General features: G+C 50.9%; 9 protein-coding genes across 9 annotated transcripts; 3 read left to right on the top strand and 6 right to left on the bottom strand.

The window, feature by feature from the left end:
- Positions 1 to 881: 881 nt before the first annotated feature.
- CGGC5_v014333 (uncharacterized protein) lies at positions 882 to 1,902 on the top strand (the record flags this gene model as incomplete). Its single annotated transcript, XM_032023073.1, has 2 exons — positions 882 to 1,070; positions 1,123 to 1,902. 2 exons carry the CDS (start codon positions 882 to 884, stop codon positions 1,900 to 1,902), a joined length of 969 nt encoding a protein of 322 aa, XP_031880053.1.
- Positions 1,903 to 3,548: 1,646 nt separating this feature from the next.
- On the bottom strand, positions 3,549 to 4,535 carry ansA (L-asparaginase; the record flags this gene model as incomplete). Its single annotated transcript, XM_032023077.1, has 1 exon — positions 3,549 to 4,535. The coding sequence occupies one exon, from the start codon at positions 4,533 to 4,535 to the stop codon at positions 3,549 to 3,551; it is 987 nt and encodes a 328-aa protein (XP_031880058.1).
- A 1,200-nt stretch (positions 4,536 to 5,735) lies between these two features.
- CGGC5_v014335 (uncharacterized protein) lies at positions 5,736 to 6,941 on the bottom strand (the record flags this gene model as incomplete). The annotated part of the gene is made up of 3 exons (XM_032023079.1): positions 5,736 to 6,214; positions 6,281 to 6,838; positions 6,902 to 6,941. 3 exons carry the CDS (start codon positions 6,939 to 6,941, stop codon positions 5,736 to 5,738), a joined length of 1,077 nt encoding a protein of 358 aa, XP_031880056.1.
- A 1,000-nt stretch (positions 6,942 to 7,941) lies between these two features.
- CGGC5_v014336 (uncharacterized protein) lies at positions 7,942 to 8,866 on the bottom strand (the record flags this gene model as incomplete). The annotated part of the gene is made up of 3 exons (XM_032023080.1): positions 7,942 to 8,053; positions 8,106 to 8,643; positions 8,701 to 8,866. The coding sequence occupies 3 exons, from the start codon at positions 8,864 to 8,866 to the stop codon at positions 7,942 to 7,944; spliced, it is 816 nt and encodes a 271-aa protein (XP_031880049.1).
- Positions 8,867 to 9,837: 971 nt separating this feature from the next.
- Positions 9,838 to 10,309, top strand: CGGC5_v014337 (uncharacterized protein; the record flags this gene model as incomplete). The annotated part of the gene is made up of 3 exons (XM_032023081.1): positions 9,838 to 9,881; positions 9,942 to 10,194; positions 10,256 to 10,309. 3 exons carry the CDS (start codon positions 9,838 to 9,840, stop codon positions 10,307 to 10,309), a joined length of 351 nt encoding a protein of 116 aa, XP_031880048.1.
- Positions 10,310 to 15,221: 4,912 nt separating this feature from the next.
- CGGC5_v014338 (uncharacterized protein) lies at positions 15,222 to 16,320 on the bottom strand (the record flags this gene model as incomplete). Its single annotated transcript, XM_032023082.1, has 5 exons — positions 15,222 to 15,364; positions 15,432 to 15,584; positions 15,658 to 15,955; positions 16,016 to 16,225; positions 16,288 to 16,320. The coding sequence occupies 5 exons, from the start codon at positions 16,318 to 16,320 to the stop codon at positions 15,222 to 15,224; spliced, it is 837 nt and encodes a 278-aa protein (XP_031880051.1).
- An 881-nt stretch (positions 16,321 to 17,201) lies between these two features.
- Positions 17,202 to 18,487, bottom strand: CGGC5_v014339 (uncharacterized protein; the record flags this gene model as incomplete). The annotated part of the gene is made up of 4 exons (XM_032023083.1): positions 17,202 to 17,560; positions 17,617 to 17,772; positions 17,839 to 18,367; positions 18,458 to 18,487. The coding sequence occupies 4 exons, from the start codon at positions 18,485 to 18,487 to the stop codon at positions 17,202 to 17,204; spliced, it is 1,074 nt and encodes a 357-aa protein (XP_031880050.1).
- A 2,490-nt stretch (positions 18,488 to 20,977) lies between these two features.
- Positions 20,978 to 22,397, bottom strand: CGGC5_v014340 (uncharacterized protein; the record flags this gene model as incomplete). The annotated part of the gene is made up of 7 exons (XM_032023084.1): positions 20,978 to 21,260; positions 21,329 to 21,424; positions 21,479 to 21,864; positions 21,923 to 21,996; positions 22,049 to 22,082; positions 22,150 to 22,169; positions 22,232 to 22,397. The coding sequence occupies 7 exons, from the start codon at positions 22,395 to 22,397 to the stop codon at positions 20,978 to 20,980; spliced, it is 1,059 nt and encodes a 352-aa protein (XP_031880047.1).
- A 1,005-nt stretch (positions 22,398 to 23,402) lies between these two features.
- CGGC5_v014341 (uncharacterized protein) lies at positions 23,403 to 24,005 on the top strand (the record flags this gene model as incomplete). The annotated part of the gene is made up of 2 exons (XM_066153079.1): positions 23,403 to 23,612; positions 23,685 to 24,005. The coding sequence occupies 2 exons, from the start codon at positions 23,403 to 23,405 to the stop codon at positions 24,003 to 24,005; spliced, it is 531 nt and encodes a 176-aa protein (XP_066007350.1).
- Positions 24,006 to 24,770: the final 765 nt, after the last annotated feature.

The raw sequence follows: 24,770 nt of genomic DNA on the forward strand, positions 1-24,770 counted from the left end.
TATCATTTTTCTCCGTCCGTCCATCCTAGACAAACTTGCAACAGGAGCAGAGGCGGCTCTGGAGAGCCAACTGACATCGTCCGATGTTGAAACCAGCCGCTCGGATCGAATTTCGCGTGCTGTGTTTTGTCAGACTTGGCCAGACCACGCCGACCAACGACTCTCGCTCATGCGGATAACGGTCGCGTTTCCAGAACATCTGAAAATTGGCCAGCGTGGTACGATTCGACTGAGTAGATAGAACGTTTTTTGGTTGCATCGGGGCTCGTCTGTGTCTCAGAGTGTCTTCATGGGAGGCTCGGCAAGGGTCGTGTGCCCACCATACCCATGTCAGCAACCCTTATGCCGGGGAGTTTCAATGGCATCGATCAGGGGTCCTCGAAGATCTGCAACATGGGAATCGCATCTGACATTTTGCAAATGAGCCCATCGAAATCCGATTTCTCCTCCGCTGCGGTAGCATTTGGCACATCTACCAGGTGCCTGCCGGCGCGTTCCACAAACATCAGTCGATAATCTTCAACTTATTCAACGTCTGTTCTGATCTTATGGAAGTTTCAAAAGGATGAAACGGCTCAAGCAACACCCTGACTTAACGGGGTTGAAGATCCCCCCGAAACCATCGTTACCACAGTAAACCCCCATTGCCACGTCGTCTGAGCCGATGCTCAACGGCCCTCACAATCCACCCTTCAAAGCAAAAGAGACACGTTGCTCGACGAGAACTATCACTTTACAAGAAAACAAACACATTTCTCGCGCTCACCTGCCCTTGTCGCATTGATTCAGGCGCTCATCGAGAGCTTCCCATGGGCCGTTTTTTATCTTTCGATTTTCGTTGTCAAGCGTACCTTGCAAATCATTGAGACGCTCAAGTGGAGATGGTTCTGTCACTCCTAGTCAGCTTCGGCACGGCCGTCGGTGCCCATGAGGGCATCAAAGCCTCCATGGCCAAGTCCCGAAAGGAGGAGCATCGAAGTCGGAAGAACAACCTTATTGTCCACTGCCCCAAGTCATCCCAGTACAGCCCTTATCTCGAGGGGCGGCGGGTGGTACTATCCGGAGACAGGGTAGGTGACCTCCCCACCACAAAGTTTGACAGATGATCTGACAACACAACAGCTTTACATTGACACTGGCACCGCTCACGATGTCCCTTTCGGCCATCCCTTCGAGGGATACTACATCCCTTATCCCGACTCTCGGTACGCGGGGCTGGTGACCACCATCACGCCTGAAGCACCAATCATGAACTGGGTGTTTATGGACCCTCTCACTTACTCATTCCAATTTGGTGTTCGTGCTGTGGCAGATGCCAACCTGACTGGGCCCTGGGATTGCACCCGTCAAGATCGCCGACTTACTTTCTGCGGCTGGGAAGGATTCTGTGCCGTCCTTGAGGATAGTGGCGTTTGGGGTCTATACTATGACTTCGACGGCGATGGAATGAGAAAGAAGTTTGGCCAAGAGGGCCGGGTGGTGATTGAAATTGAGCTCATCAGAAGTGAACTCAGAACACCAAAGCCAGAACCTGAACCAGAGCCCCAGCCAGAGCAAGACGTGACTGCAACAGCTGAGCAGAAAGATGAATCGGTTCAACAAAAAGGAGAAAACCCGACAGAGCCAGAGAGTTTCAGTCCAGAGAAAGTCGATGCTCCATCAAAACCTGTCCAGGAATTCGGGGTCACCTTGGAGGAGAAGATGGAGAGGATGTATGTTGGAAAGGTGGAGGATGAGGAGACTTATTCTGTAATATCTGAACCATTATCGACAATGTCTACGCTATCGACAGCCAGCGGTGGCATGCCAAAAAAGAGGCGGAAAAGGAGAAGCAGGGCAAAAAAGTACCAGAGCCCGAGCGTTGAGAATTCGGAAGAAGAAAAAGTGACGGCTGAGGTCTAAGGCCTAGGACATGGGATATGCGACATAAGTTGGGGAAGCCTCATGGTTGTAAGGTGCCAGTGAAGAATCAGACGAGGCAGATCTGTAGGGACTGAACTTTCTTTGACGGCGCAAAAGGGCATTGTAGGAGGAGCAAGTCGTTTAAACAAAGCCACACTCTCGGTCAATGACTCCTGGAAACGGGCCGTCAGTCCGAGTGAATTGTGACTGCGGCCCCTAGTAGGATCGCTGGGAGGGGTTATAACACATGGGTCGCTGGCCAGTTCGCGTAACGTCATCCGCATGGGTTTAAGGGTATCGTAGCCGATGAGACGGGGAGACGTTTCCAACTAGGGCAACAGCTGACAGGTGAGGCATTGTCGTCGGATCCGGCTGGGAGGATACCTTACCTCAGCTGTCACCACTCCGAAGGGGCCCTTGTTTCAAGCCGGCGCCGGCCAAATCATTATCCTGCGATGAAGCTCAATGCTAACGAAGGCCGAGTGATCGTAAAATCTGATAGTTGAGAAAAGAAGATATCGGTTGAGCATCACGGGAGGTGAGATCTGACAAGGGCAGATATCTATCAATCAGACATTTTTTCAGGATTGAATATGGCCGAGGCCACCTTTTTGAGTCCGATGTCGATTCAAAGATCCAGGTGTTTGACCTCGTTTCACGTGACAAAGCTGTTGATACGACCTCACAATGGTGGGCAGAGACGATGTTGGGAGTGAATGTCAACTCGAAAGTTTTGATGAAGACCGATGAAGATAAAATGGACTGAGCTCCTCGCGTTTTTCATCCGAGTTCACCAACCAACCAACCAGACACACACTCAATCAGTCAATACCATTTTCATCACAACGGTAGAAAAGAGCAACTCAAACATACAATATTTCAGTCTTTAGGCCAATAACCCGATCAAGAAAGTCCTAAAGTCATCCGTCAAAGCTTGTCAGCAAGTAAGAAACAAACCCTGTGCCTCATTGCAAATTCTGACAAAAAGAGATTAGATAACTTTTCAACCTTACGCAATGCCTAGAAACAACGCCGCACTCAAAGCCATGCGCGCTCGTCAGGTCGAGCGATTCATCTCTCACCTAAAGTTGAATGACCCCAACAACGGGCTGATAAACCTTGTTAGCACTAGCGTTATCTCAGAGGCGAAGAAAATGGCAAAGCTCTCTGCGGGTGACTCTGATGAGGAGTGTTGGCCGGAAACCTGGACCGACGGTAATACTGCTTTCAAGACCTTTTTCAATCGCCATTTCCTCCGATGGGCAACATCTCAGCGTGCTCGGGATGAATATGATGGACCTGCCAAAGGAACTCGATCGCAGGTCGCTAAGCGCCTGGCGGAGCAGCAGTCTGCCTGAAGAAGCCGCATTTGTCACAGGGAGTCTAGGGCTAGAGCACCATCTTGGATTTAATTTGTTTTTTCTGCTATGTATTTAGGGGTGTCACGGGTTCGAGAATATAGAGTAGAGGAGACGCATCAAAAGGGTTTAAGCATATAATTTACGAAAGCGATAGATCTATTGATTCTTTGAGATGATGTCTCAATCGTGAATCTTTTGAGTGCTCATAAATAATTTGCTTTTCGGTGCAATAACAAGAAGTCCGTATCACGAGCTTTTCCTACTACCAACTTCTAACCACTAACTTTATGCCAGTTCGAATGTTTTCCTGATTTGCTCATGAGTCCAACTACTTGCAAGACACAGAGCCAAGAGAATGCGAGCCTTCTGAGGGTTCAGATCGTTCCCAGCGATAATGCCCAGGTCTTGGTGCTGCTTGCTGTCCACAACCACCCCCGCTCCAAGCCTCGATGACTGCACCACAGTGACCTGCCCGTTGGAATCTTCAATGGCTTCACCAAAGGCAGCAATCTCGGCTGGTGTGCCCAAGCCTGGTCCGAACCCGGCCGACACGATTCCTCTAGCACCAGCAGCAACGCAGGCTCTCACCATGGCTCCATCGGAACCGGTATGACTGTACACAATATCCACACGAGGCAATCCATCACGCAGCAGATCAGGCGAGAACTTGTTCCTGGGAGAACTCAGAAGCTGCGACGTGATGTTGACCATGTCTCCATCGACATATCCGATCGGTCCTCGCCATGGAGATTGGAAAGCTCCAACGCGAAGAGTATTCGTCTTAGTGACGGTCCGAGGCGAATGGATCTCATCGTTGATGACCACAAAAACGCCAGGACTGTTGGGATGCGTGTGCTTGTCCTTCGAAAATTCATGAGACGCCACTCGAAAGGCTGCCAACAGGTTGGCAGCTGCTTCGGAGGACTTCCCATTCAGGGGACGCATACAGCCAGTGACGACGACGGGGATGTCTAAATCCAGAACAAGGGAGAGAACCCAGGCTGTTTCTTCAAGACTAGCAGTCCCGTGGCCAACGACGATGCCCTCGATCTTGTCCTTCGGGTATCCCTTCTGAGCCATCGTGTTGCATGTCTGGGCGATCGTGAACCAGTCTTGAGGTTGTATGGCGGTGCTGTCGATCGGAGGCTGGAAGTCGTAGATGACCGGCTTAGCGCCATGGAATATCTCCGAGATCCCACTCTGGTCAAGTATCCGTTGGCCTGAAACGCGTTCGTCTGTAGCGTTGTAGTCCATAAAGTCGAATTCATCCATGGCGATGGAAGCGATTGTGCCGCCGGTGGAAATAAAACCAACTCTTTTCGTCAGCTTCTTGACACCAGAGGCTGTCCTTGGGCCTTCAGATAGCTGCGTTGTAGAAAGTGTGTCATTTGGAATATGAGTATTATCCTTGATTGAGGGGTAAGGTGACGATCTGGAAGGATTCGCTGCGTGGTGCCGCCGAGACGTGATGTTTTTGAGGACTGTCATGTTGAAGTTGTTGTTGCGTACCGCTAAACGAAGTGACCACAGCTCGTTTCAAGGCAGTTCGCCTCAAAAACAGGATTCGAAGGGACTGTCGCAATGTTCAAGGGTAAATAATGACAGATGGAAGTGCATGGAAAGAAAGCACCAGACAATGACGGGAGCTTTGCGCATCCTAGTCTGACGAGGGAACCAAAACGGCTTCGTAAGTAATTTGCCGGCAGTACCATCCCGCGGTTTCTTGCGTAACGTCGGAAGGACGGAAGACTTGCCACGATTGCGCTATCTTCGGGAGGACAAAAGACAAATAAATTAGACCGGGCTCGTGTATCTCAAAAACAAACGAATCAGTACGCCGGTTGGCCCCCTTTCTGTCGCATGAAACGTGTGCGACAAACAGGTGTGTTGATGCCTGCACGCCTGGCAAGATATCCTTTCGTGGGACTGGGCGGCGGAAGACGCGTCCTCAAGTGACATCGGCTTCGCGCATGTGTCTTCAGCCAGCGGATCGGACGTAGCTCAGTAGCCAAGGGCCAACGAGCACGTGTCCAAAGATGTTGCTGTTTGAGGTTGTTGCCGCTTAACTGGAGCAAAAAAGCATATGATCCCAAGATCAGGCCGTCTACCCCGGTAACTGTGCCTTCTGAATCGTCTCTTTCCGATGAGCACGAAAGTCAGAAATGGAGATAAACTGGGACGATGCCGTGGGAACAGGAACAAAGGTAGGCAGGCCTAGAACTCCGTGGGAGAACCAAATGCGTTACCTACCCGTCAAAATTCAGACCGGGGGTCCTAGAACATACAACATACGAAACAAACAAAAGTCGTAATTCGTCGAGGACCTACTTCGTCCTTGTCTATAAAAAAAAAGTAGGAACTGATACAACATGGCGCCCGAGGCCATCGGAGCAGTTTTTTGCCAGAACAAGTGTCTAGGCCATCGCATATCCCGTAACGCCGAAATAGACCACCACACCGGCACACCTTCACTTATTCTTCCTTCTCTTCGTCGTTGTCGTACCGGCCCAGGCGGCCTAACGGGCTCACCATAAACACGTCCTCCCAACGTCCGCTCGCAGCCTTTCCGTCCCAGTCACCGCCACTGTACAGCGGAAGACGGAGTTTTCCCGTGCAGTGCTCGTCGATAAAACGGCAGACCTTTTGCATGTCGCCGACAGTGAAGTCATCCATGAACCACAGCATCGTCCGAGGGATGTCCGCCGGGCTGAGACGTTGGGTCTGGGTGGAGGTAGGTGCAACAGAAGACGCGCGTGTGCTCTTTCTGCGCGTTGGAAGCTGTGGAGACGCGATAAGGGTGGCATCGTCGCTTGGAAGTATCTTGGACTGTCGCCGCGTGGATTTCGGGGTCGCCTGGGCAGCTTCAGCCGGGGGTTGTGATTGTCTGCGCTTTGTGGCAGACGATTTGGTCGCGGGCGTCTTCGTGGCGGGCGTCGACTCGTATCTGGAAGCTGTTCGGTATCATCAGCAAGTAATTAAGCACGGTGTAAAGCCAAACAAGGACCCGAGAAACTTACAGCGTCGACGTTTGTCGCTGGTGGCCTCAGACTGCTCGGCGAGACTCTCACGTTTGCGCTTCGCACTAAGCTTGGCAGGTGTCGCAACAGTCTCAACTGCGGGCTTCACTTCCTGGGCCTCGGCCACAGACTCCTCCATGCGCAAGTGGCCGAGAAGTGCAGCCTTGACGTTGTCATCATCTACGTAACCGCAATAATCGATCAACACGTCTGGCGCGTCGACGCGAATCTTGTTCGCGGGCTCCCACGAGACATCCTCGCCTTCGGCCGAGTAGCCGAGCCACTGTACCAGCACCTGCCACTGTCCGCGAACGCGACGGTGTTTGAGAAGTCTGTAGGGGTGGTAAAGCTCGCCAATTTTGAGGACGTCTTGACGTGTCTGGCCCTTGAAGCTAGCCCAGTATTCGTAAAGAAGCCCAGGAAGATGTTCTTGGATATCCCATTCGGACACGTCAATCCGGTTGCCTTTTGAGAGTGCAATGAGGGTCACGAGGGCAGTCTCGGGGTCGATGGTATGGCCGACAATTTTCTTGATCGTTTCGTACGGGAAATCTGCATCTTGAAGATTTAGCGGTGAACCTGATAAGATGAATTAGTGACGGTGAGTACTGGCAGACTTACCTTGCTCAGAGAGCTTTGAGCGGGGTCTGCCTCGAGGCATGTTTGCTGCGCTTGGACAAAGAATTACTTTTTGGTGACAATGGAATGTGGTGCTTGGAGATGCGACAGGCAAGTTCGTGGTTCCGTAAGTTGTCGCGCTCTAGACGCGTTCGCGTCGATCGGAACCCTGTTTTATTTTTATTTTATTTTTTCCCTCGGTTCCTGACGGGCTGGCCTTCGGGCCCGAAGTGGGGTCCTTGGGAGTGGGGCCCGAATACGCCGTTTAAGTCGGCAGATTGATCTGCGAGGCCCGAAGTAAAATAAGACACCCTCTTCCCGCGGTCTTCCGATGAATAATAGCAAGACTTTGAGTCTTCATCTGAGATACACAATTATTCGGGGGATGTGGACCAACAATTGGTAGTTTAAGACTACCTAGATGATACTTCAGGAGCAAATCATCCGTGTCCCTGTACGCTAACCAGGCTTGTTCCAGCACATGCTTATCATTAGTTGATCTGTGTCTTTGCCATGTCACATACTCTTTACTAAGGATGCGTGCAAGTTTGATTATGAGATCGTTCAAGAGTGCTGTGACGGCGGAAATTGTCCATGCATAAATAGGAGCAGGACCCTTGGAGCTAAATAGCACATATTCAGTGGACTCGAGCATCACACCCAAGCTATCAGTAGTGATTTCCTGAGAGTTGAAGACTCCTCGTGTGTGGCTAGCCTGTCTATGAGGCACAGATTTTCCACGAGATGAATGATTTTGCATGAGAGAAGTAGTCGAGAAGAGGATTTGGGTACCACTTAAATTGATTAGGACCTAGACGGCCGGTGTTATGTTATGTTCATCGCACCAAAACTAAATACAGTAGAAGAATTGTTTACAAATTTGTATGGGTATCCACGTTCCCTCATTCCCAATTTGCTCATAATGCGCCGTGGCTCCGCGCTGCGAACCGCGATGGAAGATGTCGTTGCAGATGTAGCTCGGATGCCTGCGGGTATGGCTTACCTCCCCAGGCTCGAGACATTCAAGTACGGCATGAAGCCGTTTATCGGAAGTTGCCGCTGCCGTTGCAGCGAGACAGAGGGATGGAGCTCTGCTTCTTGATGCAGGCAGTGATGGCGCCGCCAACCCAGGTGACACCCTCGTAAGAGCCATCCCTGAAGATATTGTTAGCTCAAGCTTAATTAATCGATAAAGGTTGAAACTTACTCGTGAGAGTCGGCCATGAAAGTACCAGTCTGCTTAAGCGCGCCAACGCAGCCCTGGAAGGTGCGGCCGTATTTGCGGTTGGTCCAGGGGCGGGTGATAACGACACCAGTGTAGCCAGGGTCGACAGTGCCACGGATGAGGTAACCCTGAGTGGTAGTCCATGTGCGAGAGTAGTCAACCTTGAAAGTGAGACCAAGCTTCTCAATGAGCTTGCTCATGTCGAAAGAGCCACCAGCAGTGACGCCGTTGGAAATCGCGTAGGACTTGGAGATGGTGATGTCGATGCCCTTGCTGCCGGCACCGATGACGACAGGGGACATCTGCACGTCCCAGTCGACAAAGCGCATCTGCTTGTCGACAACGAACTGGTAGTTGGCGTTGCAGTCACGCTTGCCGAGGGCGAGGTCGGTGTGGTTGACGGGGATCTCGGCAAGACCCTCGCCAGCCTTGAGGTAGTCGTGGTCGATCTCGGGAGTCTCGGCCTCAACACCCTCAACCTTCAGAAGAAGGTTCCAAGTGTCCTGAGTAATGATAGCGGCTGTAAAAGTGATACACGGTCAGTAAAATTCAATTCCGGTGGTTGAGACACGCTTACTCTTGCCACCCTTTCCGAAGACAACCATCTCTCCATTGCGGAGGTTACGGTCGAGGGTCTCGGTAATGTTAAGAGCGGGATCCTGCTCAGCGACGATGGGGGCGGGCGCGGCGCTGACTGCAGCAGCGAAGGCCGAGAGGAGGGCGATCATGCGAGTAGAAACCATGTTGGGCAAATTGAAGGGATATTTGAGACCAGAGAGGAGTGATTGGATGAGGATGAGAGTGATGAGGAATAGACAATACTTGGCGGGATTCTTCAGAGGTTTTATAGATATCTGCAAGAGTATCATGACCTGGTGTTTCCGACTCAAGAGATAAGCTTCAGCAGTCACATCAATGATCAACAATGTGGCGCGCCCGCCCGCTTGCCTCCGCCTGGATCGTCTGGAGTTGAGGTTGCGTTCATCCGAGTGTCGGTCACTAGTCAAGCATGTTCCCTACAAGCCTGTCCCCGTAGAATGGGTCACCCTGGACCTTGTTCGTTGGGTGGACCAACCCAGGCAGATTTGAGATCCCTTCCTGGTATATTCAGGGGCCGATCTTCTCCATACCTGGACCCCGTCCCGACAAACCGTCCAGCGAGCCTTCGTTGCGATGCCACACAGAAATGATCAGCCTCGTGTCGTCGTTGGTTGGAGCACCGACCTCAGACGTCTATGACCTACTTTCTTAATTGGGCCTAGCAGCCCCCATACCGCACGACTCAGCAGCCGTCACGAGAGTGACTTTGTGGTCGGTCAACCTCCTTGAGATAGAGGCCTCAATGAACTCCCAAGGTGACAGCCCGATTATCATCACCCCCAAATGCCACTAAGATTGCGGGATTCAACGCCGTGACCAACGAGTAATGTTTTCAATAGCCGGTATCCAATAGATTGCCCACGCCTCAAAGAGGAAAAGGCACACGATAGAGTCATTACGAGATGCCATTATCAGGGTTCCTAGGCGAACACCTCTCGATCTCATGTCTTACTTCCCAAACCGAAGATTTATTTCAACACTCGGTTTCGCCGTTCCGTTCAACTCAACTCAAACCACTCATCAAACCTTCTTGTCCACATCATCCCTTCCACTTGACTCAGTCTTCCCGTCTACACACAAGGCTCTACCTTTGTTTCCTCAACGCAAATCCAATATGCAGATCTCCACGCTCGCCACTTTTGCGGTTCTTACCACCGTGTATGTTCCACCTCCACGCGAGCTCCTTCATGGTTCACGGTTGTACTGACTTGACTTCAGTGCTTTCGCCAAGCTCCACAGCGCAGCTGTCTGCGTCCAGAGCAGAACGTACGGCAGCACTGGCAACGGAACTCCTTATGGCATCACCTACGGCTCCTACAAGGACTACGAGATCGATACCACAGCTACCCAGTGTGCTTGCGGCTACTACAAGAACCGCAACACCGGCAACAAGCAGTGGGACAAGTGCCCTGACTGCACTTTCGATGGTCTCCAGTGCACTTCTGGCGGCTGGCACATTGGTGGCGACGAGGTATGTGATGAGACAGCGTTTTATTGTTGAAAACCAGGCGCTGACTGAAGCCTTACACCAGATGACCTACTACTGCGAGAAGAAGTGTGGCGCCCAGGGAGCTGAGGCTAACTAAGAAACTTGGCGCTGCTCGAAGCCGCAGGCGGAATAATTTTGGAATGGTTTTAATGGATGCAGATGCTTGATACCATGGGAGTGTGGTTGGATTCTCTTCTGGACGTAGATATTCACTTTTACTGTATTTACTTCGACGAAACAATCAATTACCGTTCAACTACACCTTTATTTTTGACTTTCGGGACTTCACCACACTTTATCTTGATGCATAATAACTTAGAGTTTATTGCTGCCGCACAAGCCAACTTTTACATGTCGTCATCAGGGTTTTGGCTTTCAGCCTGCGCAGTAGCGAAAGGCAAAAAGATGACTCGGTAGTTGCAAATGCGCCGGCGTTTCTGTTCAAACAAAGTGCATTTCTTAATTCGACTTCAATGTGCTTCTTCCCTCAATCCTCATTGAATTCTGTAATTCTCTTCTAAAACCTGTGAAGTCGCGCTATCCCATGACCTGAAATCATCAACCTGCTTCGCGGCCCCCAAAGCGAGTTGCACAGCAATACCACTCCAACGTTGCACTCCCACGCAGCGCTGTGGGCTGCCGATACAGTGGCCAAGCCTTGCCACTTCTGCCCAGAATTGGCATCCGCGGGGGTGGGCCTTGAGACTCCAGATGACACCAGAACAACGACTTCGGAGCCCATTCCAACAGTTCCCCTTGCCCACGTGCCCAGATGCCAAACTCTTGGCACGTTGAAACAATCTGTAATATTCTCAAATGCCGACATTGGTTGCCAGCAGCCCAGCAATAACGATTCAGCGAGGATATTGCCGGTTTCTGCCCATTTACCCTGGAGTGTAAATCACAAACGGAAAGATATTCAACGGCGCACTAGTCATGTATGCGGAACGGGGCTGGGGGCTGGTCCAGTGACCCCCTGGGCTGAAGGGTTACTTACGCCCTACCAAAGTGCACCCTACAGGGCTTCAGCTAACGTCGGGTAGACGGCAATTAAGTTTTCAGGCATGCCCCATGTCAATTCAGCTAATGAGCTCGCTGAGATTCAATCATTGTTCGGGTAGGCCCCAGCTGATTTCTCTTTCAGAGGAGGTTCGGTGCAACGTTGAGCTCAGCCCAAGTGCGCAAATATCCACAGACGGTGAGACTTCGTCCGATTAGTGCGGCTGTCAGGCTAGGCCTTCGGGCTAGAAATAGATGTTGCAGACCGATGTGCAGCGACGGCTAAGCTGTTCAGGAACCAACAGCCGGAGGGGTGAGGCTCTTGGTCAGCGGGAACAACAATCTAGATAAGCTTAACATGCCAAGTCTTACTTCGACAGGCATTTCAGGATGCTCTACAGCGCGGGCAGACTTACCAAAGCTTGTTCACTCGGGTAAACGTAAGCATCTGCTCAGCTTGGGGCTCCAGGACAGCTATGGACATGATAAGGGAAATGGCAGACAAAATTGTTTCGAATTGAGAGCCCGATGGCATAAACTCAAAACCTTGGGCAGGAAACTTCCGCTTTGTCTCCATGGTGAATTACAAACACCTGGGGCACGCTCGAGCCCACAGGTGATCCTAATTTCCTCCACCAATCAGCATTGACTTGTTTATTTCAGCTCCAATGGTCCACGGTTAGGAGCACCCTTGTACAACGCAATACTTTTGATTAAGTTTACACAAGGTATCCCTTTTGGGCACCCTCGCAGAGGCGCTGAGCAAGCCGTTCGTACCTTTTCCGAATCCTCGGAACCCCAGCCTGTGCCATCTATCTTGCTCACAATCTCCCTGCAACAGTTTCGTGTCCAGTAATGTTCCAAAACCGTGATGACGATGGTGGATGTCATTGGTTATCTGGACACCATCTGATTAATCTCATAACCCTGCAACGATCCGTACTTGTGTCGGTAACAAGTGGATTACCTGGAGGGTGCGGTTTCCGCGGGACCTACGTTGACTTTCTGGATGTACATTTCCGGGAATCTCTCCGAAGCAGCGTCTTGCGCCTCATCATTTTCTGACAACTGGTTTCGACTCCGACAACTCCGGCCACCGGCGGTGAAAGCAGGCATGGCGAGTCGTGAAGTGGGTGGCTTGATGGGTCGGGACCACATCCAGCTTCCAAGATGGGGTAACGGGAGCTTATTGTCACAGATTGTTGTCATTCGCAGTGCCACCAGGTAAGCTTCTCGCCGGACCTGCTTAAGCACCGTGCTCGGCTTCAATCCCCGCGTCCATGGAGAGTTGGGCATTGGAATCTATCTGCTGTATCTTGTGATGGAGGGCGCCAATGGAGACATGTACCCACCGTCTAGGACTTGGTTCAGGATGATTACGACACATGCTTCCAGTGGACCGCGGACTTCAACGGAGATCGGAAAGTACGAATACTCGCCGTGATTGTTGGGACGGACGGTCCAGGCTCTCAGCCCCTAGGTACCATAAGTGACAAAGAAAGTGTACCGCCGTCTACTTTCGCTGCAGAATGGCGAATGCGAGCATCATGACTAACATCAACGCATTCGACATTTTGTAAAATCACTCGCCAGGGTAAAATGCCGCTAAGTCCACATTAAATGCATTCAAGAGCAAATCATGGCATTTTTGCCGCAATCACGAAGTCTATACCAGTTCTAGCAAAATGCAATATCTGCATTCCAAAGAGCGATGTGATCTACTATCGCCACATCAAGCGGTGAAGCACGCAGAGTAGGTGGGTATATACTAAACATCACTTCATGTGACTAAACTTGAGATATGATATCCTAATCTTCTGCCTGCTGGTCCATTTTGCTGTGTAGCTATGTGGAAAACCCCACTGAGTCAAGAATCGCATACACGTGCTCTGGGGTCGCCACATATGCCAGCCTCGTATCCATAACAAAGGATGATACCATCCAACCCACTGTGCTGGCAACCCCAGATTCAAATTGGACCCGACTAGGTAGTGTAAAGTTAATGGCCCTTTTGCTCATCCCACTTTGCTCCGAAGTCATGACTCAGATGCGGCTCCTTTGGGGCTCCTCATATTTCTTATGTCTAGGGTCCCGGGGACAGAGCGAGCGCCTCCGTGGCCGTGCACCCACAAAGCCCGAGCCACAGTCAGCTATCCTTGTCGAGCTGGACAGTGAGGTTCTCAAATGCGCCCGTTTCAATCTATGAGATGCTTCCTCTTCATCCTTTAACGGAAAGATATCCAGAAGCTAGACGTAAATCGGATCTGCTGCCCGAAAAGGTTAATGGCGGATCATATGATGCACCAAGCGTCTAGAACCTCTGGGGCGGGACCGAATGGCTGGAACGTTCGGTCAGTGTACGAAGACCCTGTCCTAGGCGGGCAGACTGCGCCTAATTACTTCGTGTTGACCAGTAGCACAGATCATCACTGTGATAGCAATCGCGGCGAAATTATACGCGCTATGATCCTACTTCGGTCGCACATTCGCATGAGGCCGCAACGTGACCAGCAATATCATTATGACGAGTCAGCCTAACCAGGCTACAAAGCTGGTCTAGACATCATGGGGTCATCACGTGTACTTTTAGATAGCGAGGACGTTGAATTCGCAAATAGGACATAGTTGAAATGAGTCTTAGTATGCGATGGCAAGAAAGACATCTTACCCTGCTGGCGGAGAATTTCTCGCTCGCAGGTCGCGAGGCGTCTGCCCAGCCCCTTAGATGGCAGCCAGAAGAAGAGAGATATTCGGGATGAAGCTTTCGGCGTGCATGATTCAGTCGGCATGCCGAACTCTCCCGAGGAAGCCTACGGTAAGTCGAAGGCCAATTTGTTGTGTGTAGCCAATGAAGATGTTGCCGCCTCAACTTCGGGTTTAAGTCGCCCGACGTGATGAAAATACGTTGTAACTGGCTGCTCTTGCATGGAAATGTTGGGTCACGTTTATTGATCTCGTAAGAATATGAAGATTCACCGGAGGCCCTGGCATGGCTTGTACACACAATGATTTGACTAAGATCGTGGCGCCGCGGTAACGATCGTATTTAGCAAGTAGTCTTTTTGAATAATATCGTAAAGTCGAGTTATCGAAGAGCAGCTGTGGGAGAAGGGAGAAATCTCAGCGCAAATGTCTACACCGTGGAGTTGAATACGTGTAATGGGAACACAAGGCATGGGCCAAGGTGTAGACAAAGTCGCAATGTAGCCCAGGCTCTTCAGTATCTATACTCTTCCTTGAAAAGTATACATTGTAGGTTTGCCGATATTGCCGTATTCCCCCTGCGACAGCCGGTAGATTTTGGACCTCACTCGGCACCGACGGCTGGTCGAGTTCGAAGTGGGACCGGCTCCGGACTCGGGAGACCGGCCGGATGGAGTCGGCTGTCTGGAGCCATGTTCTGAGAGCCTGATAAGTGCGAAAGTCAAATAACACAAAAGGAAAGAAGAGTAAGGGTAAAGTAAGAAATGTTTAAAGAAGTTGAAAAGCTTCTTTGGGGTTGGTGGTGAAAATAGAAAGAACTTACCAATGGGCGGTTGGTATTCGGTCTCTTCAAGGAAAGAAAAAACATATCAACACACTGAATCCATACAAATCATGGAATACTCTATGCAAAGAATCTCGTGGTGTCAATGTCAACAGTTTTTGACCTCGTTTGGCAACCCAACAACCGTTTACCCTCATCGAAATATCGATGTATGTTTTCATTTGCACCGTTAAAAAAAAGGAGGATCACCAGGCACGACTCACGACTGGGCATTAGAAGCTTTAGAGGGAGCATTAGAATTTCGCTATTTACTCTTTACTATCTAACGCATGAGAAATGCCACTAGGCATACGGGTAACCGTCACGCCGACCAAGGTTTTCCTGAGCCTTCAAAGTAGCCCATAAACAAGCCTACATAGCCAGGGCATAAACTTTGCGCCTATGAGAACAAAATATGCAAGTATCTGGTCTAGCCGCTGATATTCAAATCAGAGGCTCCCTTCCGAGTATCGCAATCGGACGTTCATGAAAACGTCTTGTCCTGGTTCGTGACCTCGACAGTATCCACGGAGGACTCTCGCTTCGAAGAATGATCGATCAAAGGCTTCAATCCGGGAAGAGCAACAACGGTGATGGCAAGAGCCATCTCCACCATGCTCATGGGGTCTGTTATACAATTGTTAGGCGAATGTTGGAAGACAGAAGACATTTCTCAAAGCCACAGTCCACTTACAAACAAGGTTCTCTTGACCAGTGCCAACCTTCAGCGTGATGAAACGAACAATGGTAGTGAAGATGGTCAAGGTACCGAGGACGAATGTCAGGGTGAGGCCCTTCGAGGCCGGCAGAACACCCTGGATCAAGAGTGCAAGTGGGAGAGCGTAAACTAAACGTATTTCTGGTCAGTATTCACGTATGCCCCGAAGATGTCCTGAAAATAGAGAATGAAACTTGCTTACCTGCAAGGTAGCAGGCAAGGTTCAGTGTGAAGTTGAGGATGAAGGGCTCGGGAGCGTAAAAGACGCTGCAAGCACCGTCTTCCTGCGACCATTGAACGGAGACATCCTTGCCGCAGAAGAAGGTATCATCCCAGAGAATTGCCATGTAAGAAATGCCGACGAAGGCGGTGATGCCCCAAAGAGCCTTGCGCATGACGGGGCTGGTGTCGGCGGGGAAATAAGCCCAGTAGAACGCCAGCATGCTCATCTTCGGGAAACCCATTCCGACATCGTAAAAGTAGTTAGAGGCGAAGGAGATCTCCACCAAACGTCAGCAATTTTGAGAGCGCAAGCAATCCGATAGCTCTTGGGAACTTACTTTGGACAACGCAACAGATGGGGCCCAATCGTCCATAACACCGAGTTGGTAGGTCAGGGTGTCGCAAATGATAAGACCGAGAGCGTTGATCGCCGACAGGATCAGAATCCAGTCCGATACCGCCAGCTTCTCACGGAGACGAAAGAGGCGGGCGTAGACACGGAGGCCAACGAATACATAGGAAACCGCCAGCAGAATCCATTCGGATATCTGGTTGCGCGTGGTTAGGATGTGCAAAATGTTGGTCAACCACTTGGGTCAAGTCGGCTTACCATGCAGTCCTTTCCGTCAATGAAGTACGCCATTTTGTCTGATATGCCTTAAATCGCGGACGAAGAGGAAAAGAAACTTGACACTGCGAGTACCACTGCTGTCAAAGTTTTGAGACAGGCGGGACTGCGATCCCATATAACGCCGGACGCCACCACGGAGAAAATGTCCGCCCACGGTGAATGTCGGAAAGCTCTGTCAGCAGCATGCTATGCATGGAAAATGTTTTATTGGCCCAGGATCACAACGACTCTTCTCGGTTGGATGCGCCGAGGATTTGGCAAGGTTGAGTCTGCAACAAGGGGAAGGCGGAGACCGGGGAGGCTTAATCGACTGTTGCGACCGTTGATGGCGAGCATCTCGCCAACATCGGCAGGCGCACCAGTAACTCTGCAGATTCTGCACGAAAGAGCGCCACCCGTTGGTGCATAAATCAGCCCAGGACCCTTTTTTATTTCTTCTTATTCTTTTTTGCCCCTCTGGTGTGTCAGGACAAGGTCGTTGGTTTCTAATATCTGTAGGTCTACGGGTTGAGGTAGGATTGCCCAATTTCTCTGTGCGACTGTGCCGCATATTCGCAGATACGCGGTCGAAGCGAGCCTGAATTGGGCATTGTTTCCCACTCAAAGAAAGCCAGTTATTGGTCGTTCGGTTCTCTTCCGTTCGGACCGGCGGGCCCGGGCGATTCCCGCATGCTGTGGCTCCAGGCCTTGCGCTTTTTGGCCCCCCCTTGTTGGTCATCCTGTTGGTTCCGTCTCTCGCGCAGAGCGTCTTCAAAAGTTCACCAGAGCATACAGCTTTCCCCACTCTTGTAAATGATTTTGTATTCGGTACCTCACAGAAACTTTGTTCTTCCCGTCGGACTCCAGGTCCTGAAATGATTCTCAGACCATCAAGATCCTTCACGCGTGATTAACTAGTATCTGGGTCCGGCCTTGGCTTCATCTCCTTCTCCATCCTCGCGTCGCTGATAGGTTACACTAACGCGTTCCGACTTGTATATCACATCCGATCGCTTGAGAGTGTTGAGTTCCACCTCACTTCCAGATTCGTTTTCGGCGGCCACGCGAGTTGTTGCCATGTACGGATCTCTTCCCGATGAAAGCTTGATGTGGGTATTGGCCGTTGGATGCTTGCTGTATCCCAAACCCGCAGAGCCTGACTGGGCTGTCCCGTACTTTGATGTGCTGAGCCCCCGACGGTGGAGGAGCGATTTGAGTGCAGGCAAGGACACCACCAGAATGGCGGCTGATACCTCAGTCATGGACAGCACGTCTGGTTCCATGTCAGCACAAGAGCTCGGCATGTTCTCCTGATTGCTGACAACTTACAAACATTGGTCCACGCTTTGATGGATTCCACGGTAGCAAACCGGCCTACGCTGGCTCCGATTGTGATGATACCAGTCGAGAACGTGGCGATCAAACCGATGATGTAGCGCCTGCTAAGCTGAAGGCCGTGTAGAAGGGGAAATGGGATCGCAAAGACTGTTTTATCCTGTCAGTTACTGTGCACAGTAGTAACGCACAGAAGCGGAGATCATAGGGACTTACTTAGAAGATCTGATATGAAGTTCAAGACCCAATCAATCCGAAAAACGTCCTTGGAATCGAAGGTGCTGCAAGTGCCTTTGAGGTCCCAGTTGACTGACACATTTGGACCGCACCAGAAGGTATCCAAAAAGCACGTGGTTACAGCGAATGTCAATGTCAAGGCACTGACTCCGTAGAGAGCCTTTCGCAGCAGCGGCATCGTCTTGGGGATGAGCTTGAAGTAGAATGCCAACATGGCCAACTTGGGGATGTAAATGCCGGTGTCGTAAAAGTAGTTGCCCGCGAATGAAACCTTCATCAACTTGATTTGGTCTGCCACGGGTGGCTCCGGTGCTTTCGGGTCGTACTCGTCCATGCCACCCAGGTTGTACGCCATCGCATCGGTTGTGAACAAGGCAATGGCATCGCATAGAGACGCAATCAGGATCCAATCGCTGAGAGTGAGCTTTTGACGCTGTCGGACAAGTCGGAGAAAAAGACGAGCAAAGACGAAGACGATGGCTAGACTCAGAAGAGTGGCCTCGATGGGCTGGTCCGTGTCTCGCGTTAGCAAGCAAACACTGTAGCAAGCACGCAGATCTGGGGATGCACGTGCGGAGTGCGAATAGGGCTGACTTACCACAACGGCCTCTTTTGCGACACCCGCCATGATGGGTGGCCTTCGGAATCAGAGGGTGTCGACAATGTGCTCAGAAACCATGTGTCAAGGTCGGATGGCACATTGGAGACATATATGCCGAACTGGCAAGCAGAAGAAACTCGTAGCGAGTACGTTTGGATTTAACTTTTCAACGGCATGGCTCGTCGGCACCTCGGGCGAACGCCGTCTTCACAACTGATGGCATCGCTTAGGCATCACATTGGATACATCTAGCTTTGGGGGCTTCATCTACTGTCTCAGGCTAAGAGCTGCAGAACTGCAGGTACGGACACTTGGAACCGACCTGGGATGATGCCGGCGTTGGTCAAGCGAAGGACTCGTGCCGCAAGGGGGTGGCAATAAAGTTTTATCTGCTCATTGGTGCTCATTGGTGGAGCGAACATGGAAATTGAGCGGCTGCAAATCCAAAGGATCGAGCCGAGTCGCGAATCACGGAAGAACAGTGTCTGGACCGAGAAGTCGAAGGTACGAAGTGCGAAATCACGTTGTGTCCAGCTTGGAACAAGGGGTGATGGACCAAATGCAGTCATCTAATACTGGGGCCGCTGCAGATGTGCCTCACAGACTATGCAAGCTTTGATGGGGTTTATGTGGGTTGCTGTTGGCGGAGGATTCACCATTTCGGTATGATACTTGCGAGTTTTGTGGCGGGCAGGTTTGATCACTCTGAATAGGGCTTTGGCAGCCGTCGATTCTGCCGTGACTGCTTTCTTTTTGACTATGCAGTTGCCCAAGAAGCAGATGTTGTGGGAATGAATGCTTCACAGAGTGTGACAGGCAGATTGAAGCGATGGACTGGCTAACGCAGCAGGTCTACCCCGGCGAAGTTTCCGATTCAACGGCGGATAAAGCAGTAAAATACTTTCTTTTGTCTCTTAAAGTTCCAGGAAGAACGAGCGAGTCGGATGGTTCGGTTCAACAGAAGAGTCAGTCGTCAGCAGGGTTGTAAGCGACTTGTAAGCGGCCACCCATGGATCCATGCCTTTTGATCTTCGCAACCATTCCAACACGGACGCAGGTAAATTGACCAAGCTGTGCGGGATCGCGGCGGGTAAATGCGGGTCAGAGGCACGGACGAGAGAGTCCCACTGTCAACTCGGCCAGTTTCTTTTTCGTATTTTTCGACTTTTATTCTGAATTGTGCAAAGTACTATCAAGCTACAGATGGTAGTTGAGGGTCAGTAGCATGAGACTAATGCAGACATCTTGGCAAGAGCAGCACATTGCAGCCTTTGGCTTGATTGGTGGAAATTCATCTTCAAAGACTTGGCAGATAGTGCAAGTGGCTCATGCTTATGATGCACAAAACACGGTTCCGCCGAATAGCAAGATGCACATCAATAGCCGAGTACAATTTCCATAGAACGATGTATATCATAACACCTGGCTTATCCACAGTTGCACCCGTATTATTCAACTGAATCATTTCACGTTGTGAACAATACCCAGACATTCTTTCATTTGTGTGATGCTTTCATTAATCCGTTAGGCAAGTCAGCGACCGAAAGTTGGAGACACCACACCAAGGCACTTGTGCGGATGGGAGAGGTAGAGGCCCAAAGCTTGGCCACACTTGACTAGCAGAATAACAAATGCATGGACGAGAACCGCCGAAATGGGGCTGAAGCTGACAAATTTAGCCAAACGAATGTCAAATCGCATTACAGAGAGCCTGATCGATAGCAATGGCGCTGCTTTTCGTTGAGAAAGCCCTCGCTAGGTTCATCAAGACCACATGTTACTGTGGTAAAATGAGAGATTCGACAATTCTGACGCGTTGCGGTTTTGACTTCTGGATGGCATTTGGGAAGCCATGACCGAGCTACCCACTGCGATATCATTATAAACATACACCTCGGCTTCATTCTTGTATTAATAAAGTGTCATTCATTAAATGAGGTTCCCACTTTCGTTGCGCAGCTGAAGAAATCCATGTTCTCCGGCGCTCGGCCGAACTGGATGATCGGCATCAGCGGGGGTGGCCCGTGAAAGAACCCACTTTATCGGGCCAAAATCCCGGCCAACCCGGAGCATTTGCGATCGGGGGAAATGCTTAAATGCGTCGATCGATTGGGGGCCAATGCGAGGTCTTTTGGCACGCCGGCACAGATGTCTGGTGAAGACAGGGGAGCTCTGTCCTGCCACCAGGACCAGATTATTGTGATGGGCGCTGGTCGATCTTGATCAAACCTGGAGAACAATGGACTCGGTATTCATAGCAATGGCGAAGGAACTTGAGTGAGAGAAAGATTGTTTTCATTCAAAATGCATCGCTGACTTTTCCGTGTCGCACACCGGAAACATACTACGCTTGTTCATTCCTTGCCCATGGCTCGACAACGAGTCTGACTTGCTCTATGTCCCTTCCGATCAATATGCAAATTACCATTGATACGCATAGTCGCCCAGTACATGATAGAAAAAAGAAACGCTGGATCCTCCAACTCCAAAATACCCATCAATAGTCGTACACTAGTATTACTGTGATTTGGTTTCGAAGTTTGCATGGCGCATTGCGCTCTTGTCTTCTTCTAAAATCACTTGCTGGCTCGACATGCTGTTCATCTCAACATCGTAGTGCGAATGAGTGTCGAATTGCGAATACTCGCTTCGTGGCCCGCGAGAAGAATTGGATGGTCCGGCGTGCTTGACGCGTGAATTGTCGTGAGAGGAACCCATGATTTTGGGCGCGATAGACCTGAAGAACCTGCGCAATGTCGGCATCGAGCCGCAGATGATGAACAAATTCACTTCGACGAATCTGGATCTCAAAGTGTCAGTGAGCTGTCCGTCATGACGGCATACAAAGACAAAAGACAGAGTACTCACGACCAGACGTTGGCGGGCGCGGCAACCCAAGCCGTATCTGTGGATTTGAGCATGGCTTGGAAATAAACCATGCGAACAACGGATGTGGTGACAGTCCTGTAATCTGAGTCAAAAACGGGCTACAGTGCAGGTTTGGAGAAGCAGACTTACAGGGATCCGATTCCAAACATGATCAACGCGCCAACCTTGACAACGGGGCGCATCTGAAGACGCAGCACCATTGGAATAGGGATCAAAAAGAGAACAACATCGGACACAATGTTTGACGTAGCAATAGCCATGTAAAGCATCGCGCTGTTCAGCGGTCTGTGGGTTTCCGACACCTCGACATATGGATCCCAGTTTGCACGAATCGGCCACGTGCCAAACAGGAGCATCGACGCAATCACGACGGTGTAGCAAAATACCATGACGATACCTGCGGTGATGGCTCGGCGATACCATGGGAGAGGGGAGATCTTGAGATACGCGAAGAATAGCGAGGCTTTCGTTGAACCGTTGGCGCAGATGAATATCGGAGCGACGATGTAGCTGACCTGAAGACATACGGATGTTAGTAGATGCCTCAACCTGTGTCGAGTTCAGAAGACTTACGAGAGCCTGCTTGGCCCAGACATTAAGGGACATTTCCCAAGCGTGGTGGCCCAAGCCGCCAATCGCGCAAGACCCTGACGTCTTTTGCTTAGCAGAAGTCTTTGCAGGCAAAGGATTCTGACCTACAGGTTTGTAAAGATTGCATGGCGATGGAGCATATCTGACCTCACGAGTCAGCGACTGGCGACAAAAGCAACACAAGCAAACTTGCGTCTTGGTGAACTTACCCAGGCAATGAGCATCAATGCTAAATATAGCAATCACGATCAGTTGGAGTTACGTTGGCAGCGAGAGTAATTTCGGGCTCACCATCATCGATCTTCGGCCCATCCGAAAATACCAACTTGGTGTAAAACCTTTGGACTAGGCATACCAGAGCGAGTGGACCCAAGATGCCAAACACCAGGTAGTGTTCCAGCACACTCTGCCGCTGCGGGTTCTCAAAGTCGACGACATAGCCTTCAGGAGGCGACATCACTGTGGTTGTGCCATTCGTGACTGGGTATCCGATAGCCATCAGAACAGGCCACGGGGCGACCACGTCCCCAAAGGATTGCGGCGAGGGCGGCGGTGTAGAACGAGAAAGGCAGAGAGAAGCGAGAAGGAATCAACCGGCGTTTGGTACGAACGGCCAAGGAGAGGCTGAAAGTGACTGAAGATGGCACGGACAAACCGGTTGAGCTCAAGAGAAGGAGAAGAAGCACAAACCAATCTGTGACAGTGCGTCTGTTCGAGATCTGCTGGGTGTATTGTATCCAACCGTCGTGATGGCAAACTCCTTTTCAAGTAATTCGCAAGCCGTCAGAATACCAGTCGGGCGTTGAGTGGTGTTATCAATATCGGGGACCATCAAGCCAAATTCCCGGGGTCTCGGGTCTGTGGTATTAAGTTCATGAAAAGAGACAATATCTCAACGCCAGACCTCCTTCTGAGCAGCCCAAAAGTCATGCCTGTTTGCCTTGGCTTGTAGACTGCAGAAGCTTACGGCCGGTAGGTAGGGCTATCGATGCTTGCAGTCCACGAGACTGTTGGTGCAAGATCGGAGACCCCTGTTCCAACTACCAGGGGAGCTGATCCACCGTGTTTGCTTTCTGGAAGAGAAATTGGGCCAATCCAGATGGGACTGAAGTGCTTACCATATTTCTTGCGCATGAATCTGGCAGGGAGCTGCGGCTCACCGGAGGAAGCAAATAATACCAATCCAGAGGTTCCGGCCGGATATCCAATATTCCAGTCCAGCCGTTCTGATTCCCACGGAGTTCTTCTCCCGATAGAGACACCACCTACCCAAACGTTAACAGATACACTCGCACCGCCTAGAATCCGAGAGTCCTTAAATGGTACGTTACGGTCCTCTTCTTGTGTCAAGATCGTCCCGGATAAAACCAGCGACTCCTGAATCTTCCCAATCTACTCTTCAACCGTTCGACCTTGCCCACATCACACCCCTACTTCTTTCCCTATCCTGTTGATCGTCATCATGGTTCGCATCGTCCCCTTCACTGTTACCGCCATGCTCTTCGCCAGCAGCGTGGCGATCTGCACGAGAAACGGTCTCACGCAGATGTTGACCCACGTCAAACGTCACCCAAGCTACACGCAGACTGAGTTCTGGGACTACTGGTACACCCAGCATGCGCCTAAGGTCGCTCCCTTGGCGTCCTACTTCAACATCTCGCGTTACCAACAGGTTCGTGATTCACTTTTCACCATCCACTATCCCATCTGGGTCACGTCTTGGACAATCGCTTACCCGTCGCAGGTCCGCATTGGAGGTCTTGTGCTCCCTACCGAGGCCGGTGCAACTGAGCCGGCCTCTGATGTTCCTGTCGAGTTCGATGGAGTTGCGATGTTTCTCTACCGCTCTCCTGACGATCTCGCTGCTATGATCTCTCACCCGTACTACACTGAGGTGGTTCTTCCTGATGAAGGCGTCTTCATTGACAAGTCTGCCTTTGGTGGCGGTCAGGTCGCTTCCTTCGTGGGCGCTCACTTTGAGGTGGTGGATGACAAGAAGGATATCTGGATTGGCAGCGATGCAGACAGGGAGAAGTACCAGCAGCTGTTCGATTCCTACAACTAAGAACAGCTCGAAGTCCCTGGGTAGTGATCACGAACGGCGACTTGCATGAACGGCATGTAAAACGGTTGATGGATCTAATCGGAGTGCGAGGATCATTGTAGATGTAGAGGCCAATGATGATACAATTGAACTTATCGCTCACATCTCAGGCTGCCCATCATTGCTGGAAAGAGAGGCGTTCGTGATCGAGGACCGCCATGATCGCGGGTCATCATGAGAACATGTGTCTTGGCTGCCGTGAATGCCCAGAATCCAAGCCTGCACCGATCCCATTGAGATTGCCGGTGAACACCTGGAGTGTCATTTTGCCAAGTGTATGCCAGCGGCAGGTGAAATGTGGAACACCACATGACGGCCATCAGTCAATCTCATCACATCCATGCTGCATTGACTCTCATTGAGTGCACCTGCCTGCACGGCGTGAGACGCCAGCCACGGCGTGGTCAACTCTAGAGACGTATGCCAGCTCACGAATCCCACCTTACTTTTTGATCAGAATGAGCTCGACATCATTGGCCCTATCTCCATGGGAGTTACCCTTCATCTCGTCGGCTTCTTGGGCCCCTGGCCATGGTTAGAGGTCTGAGAAAGTTGGCTCGTGTCACCTGGCGGGCCTTCATCAAATGTTTGCTTCTTACCGGGCTTGGCTGCCTGTACTTCCGGGTCCATGATAGCAGGTGGATACGACCATATTCCGCAGTCATTGTTCTTGCTTCGACAATGGGCTTGTGTGATTTACAACAGGGGCTCGATGGGAAGAATCTC

This window comes from Colletotrichum fructicola, assembly GCF_000319635.2.
Source record: "Colletotrichum fructicola Nara gc5 chromosome Unknown KSG_Nara_v1_contig09, whole genome shotgun sequence".
NCBI classification, from domain to species: Eukaryota; Fungi; Ascomycota; class Sordariomycetes; order Glomerellales; family Glomerellaceae; genus Colletotrichum; species Colletotrichum fructicola.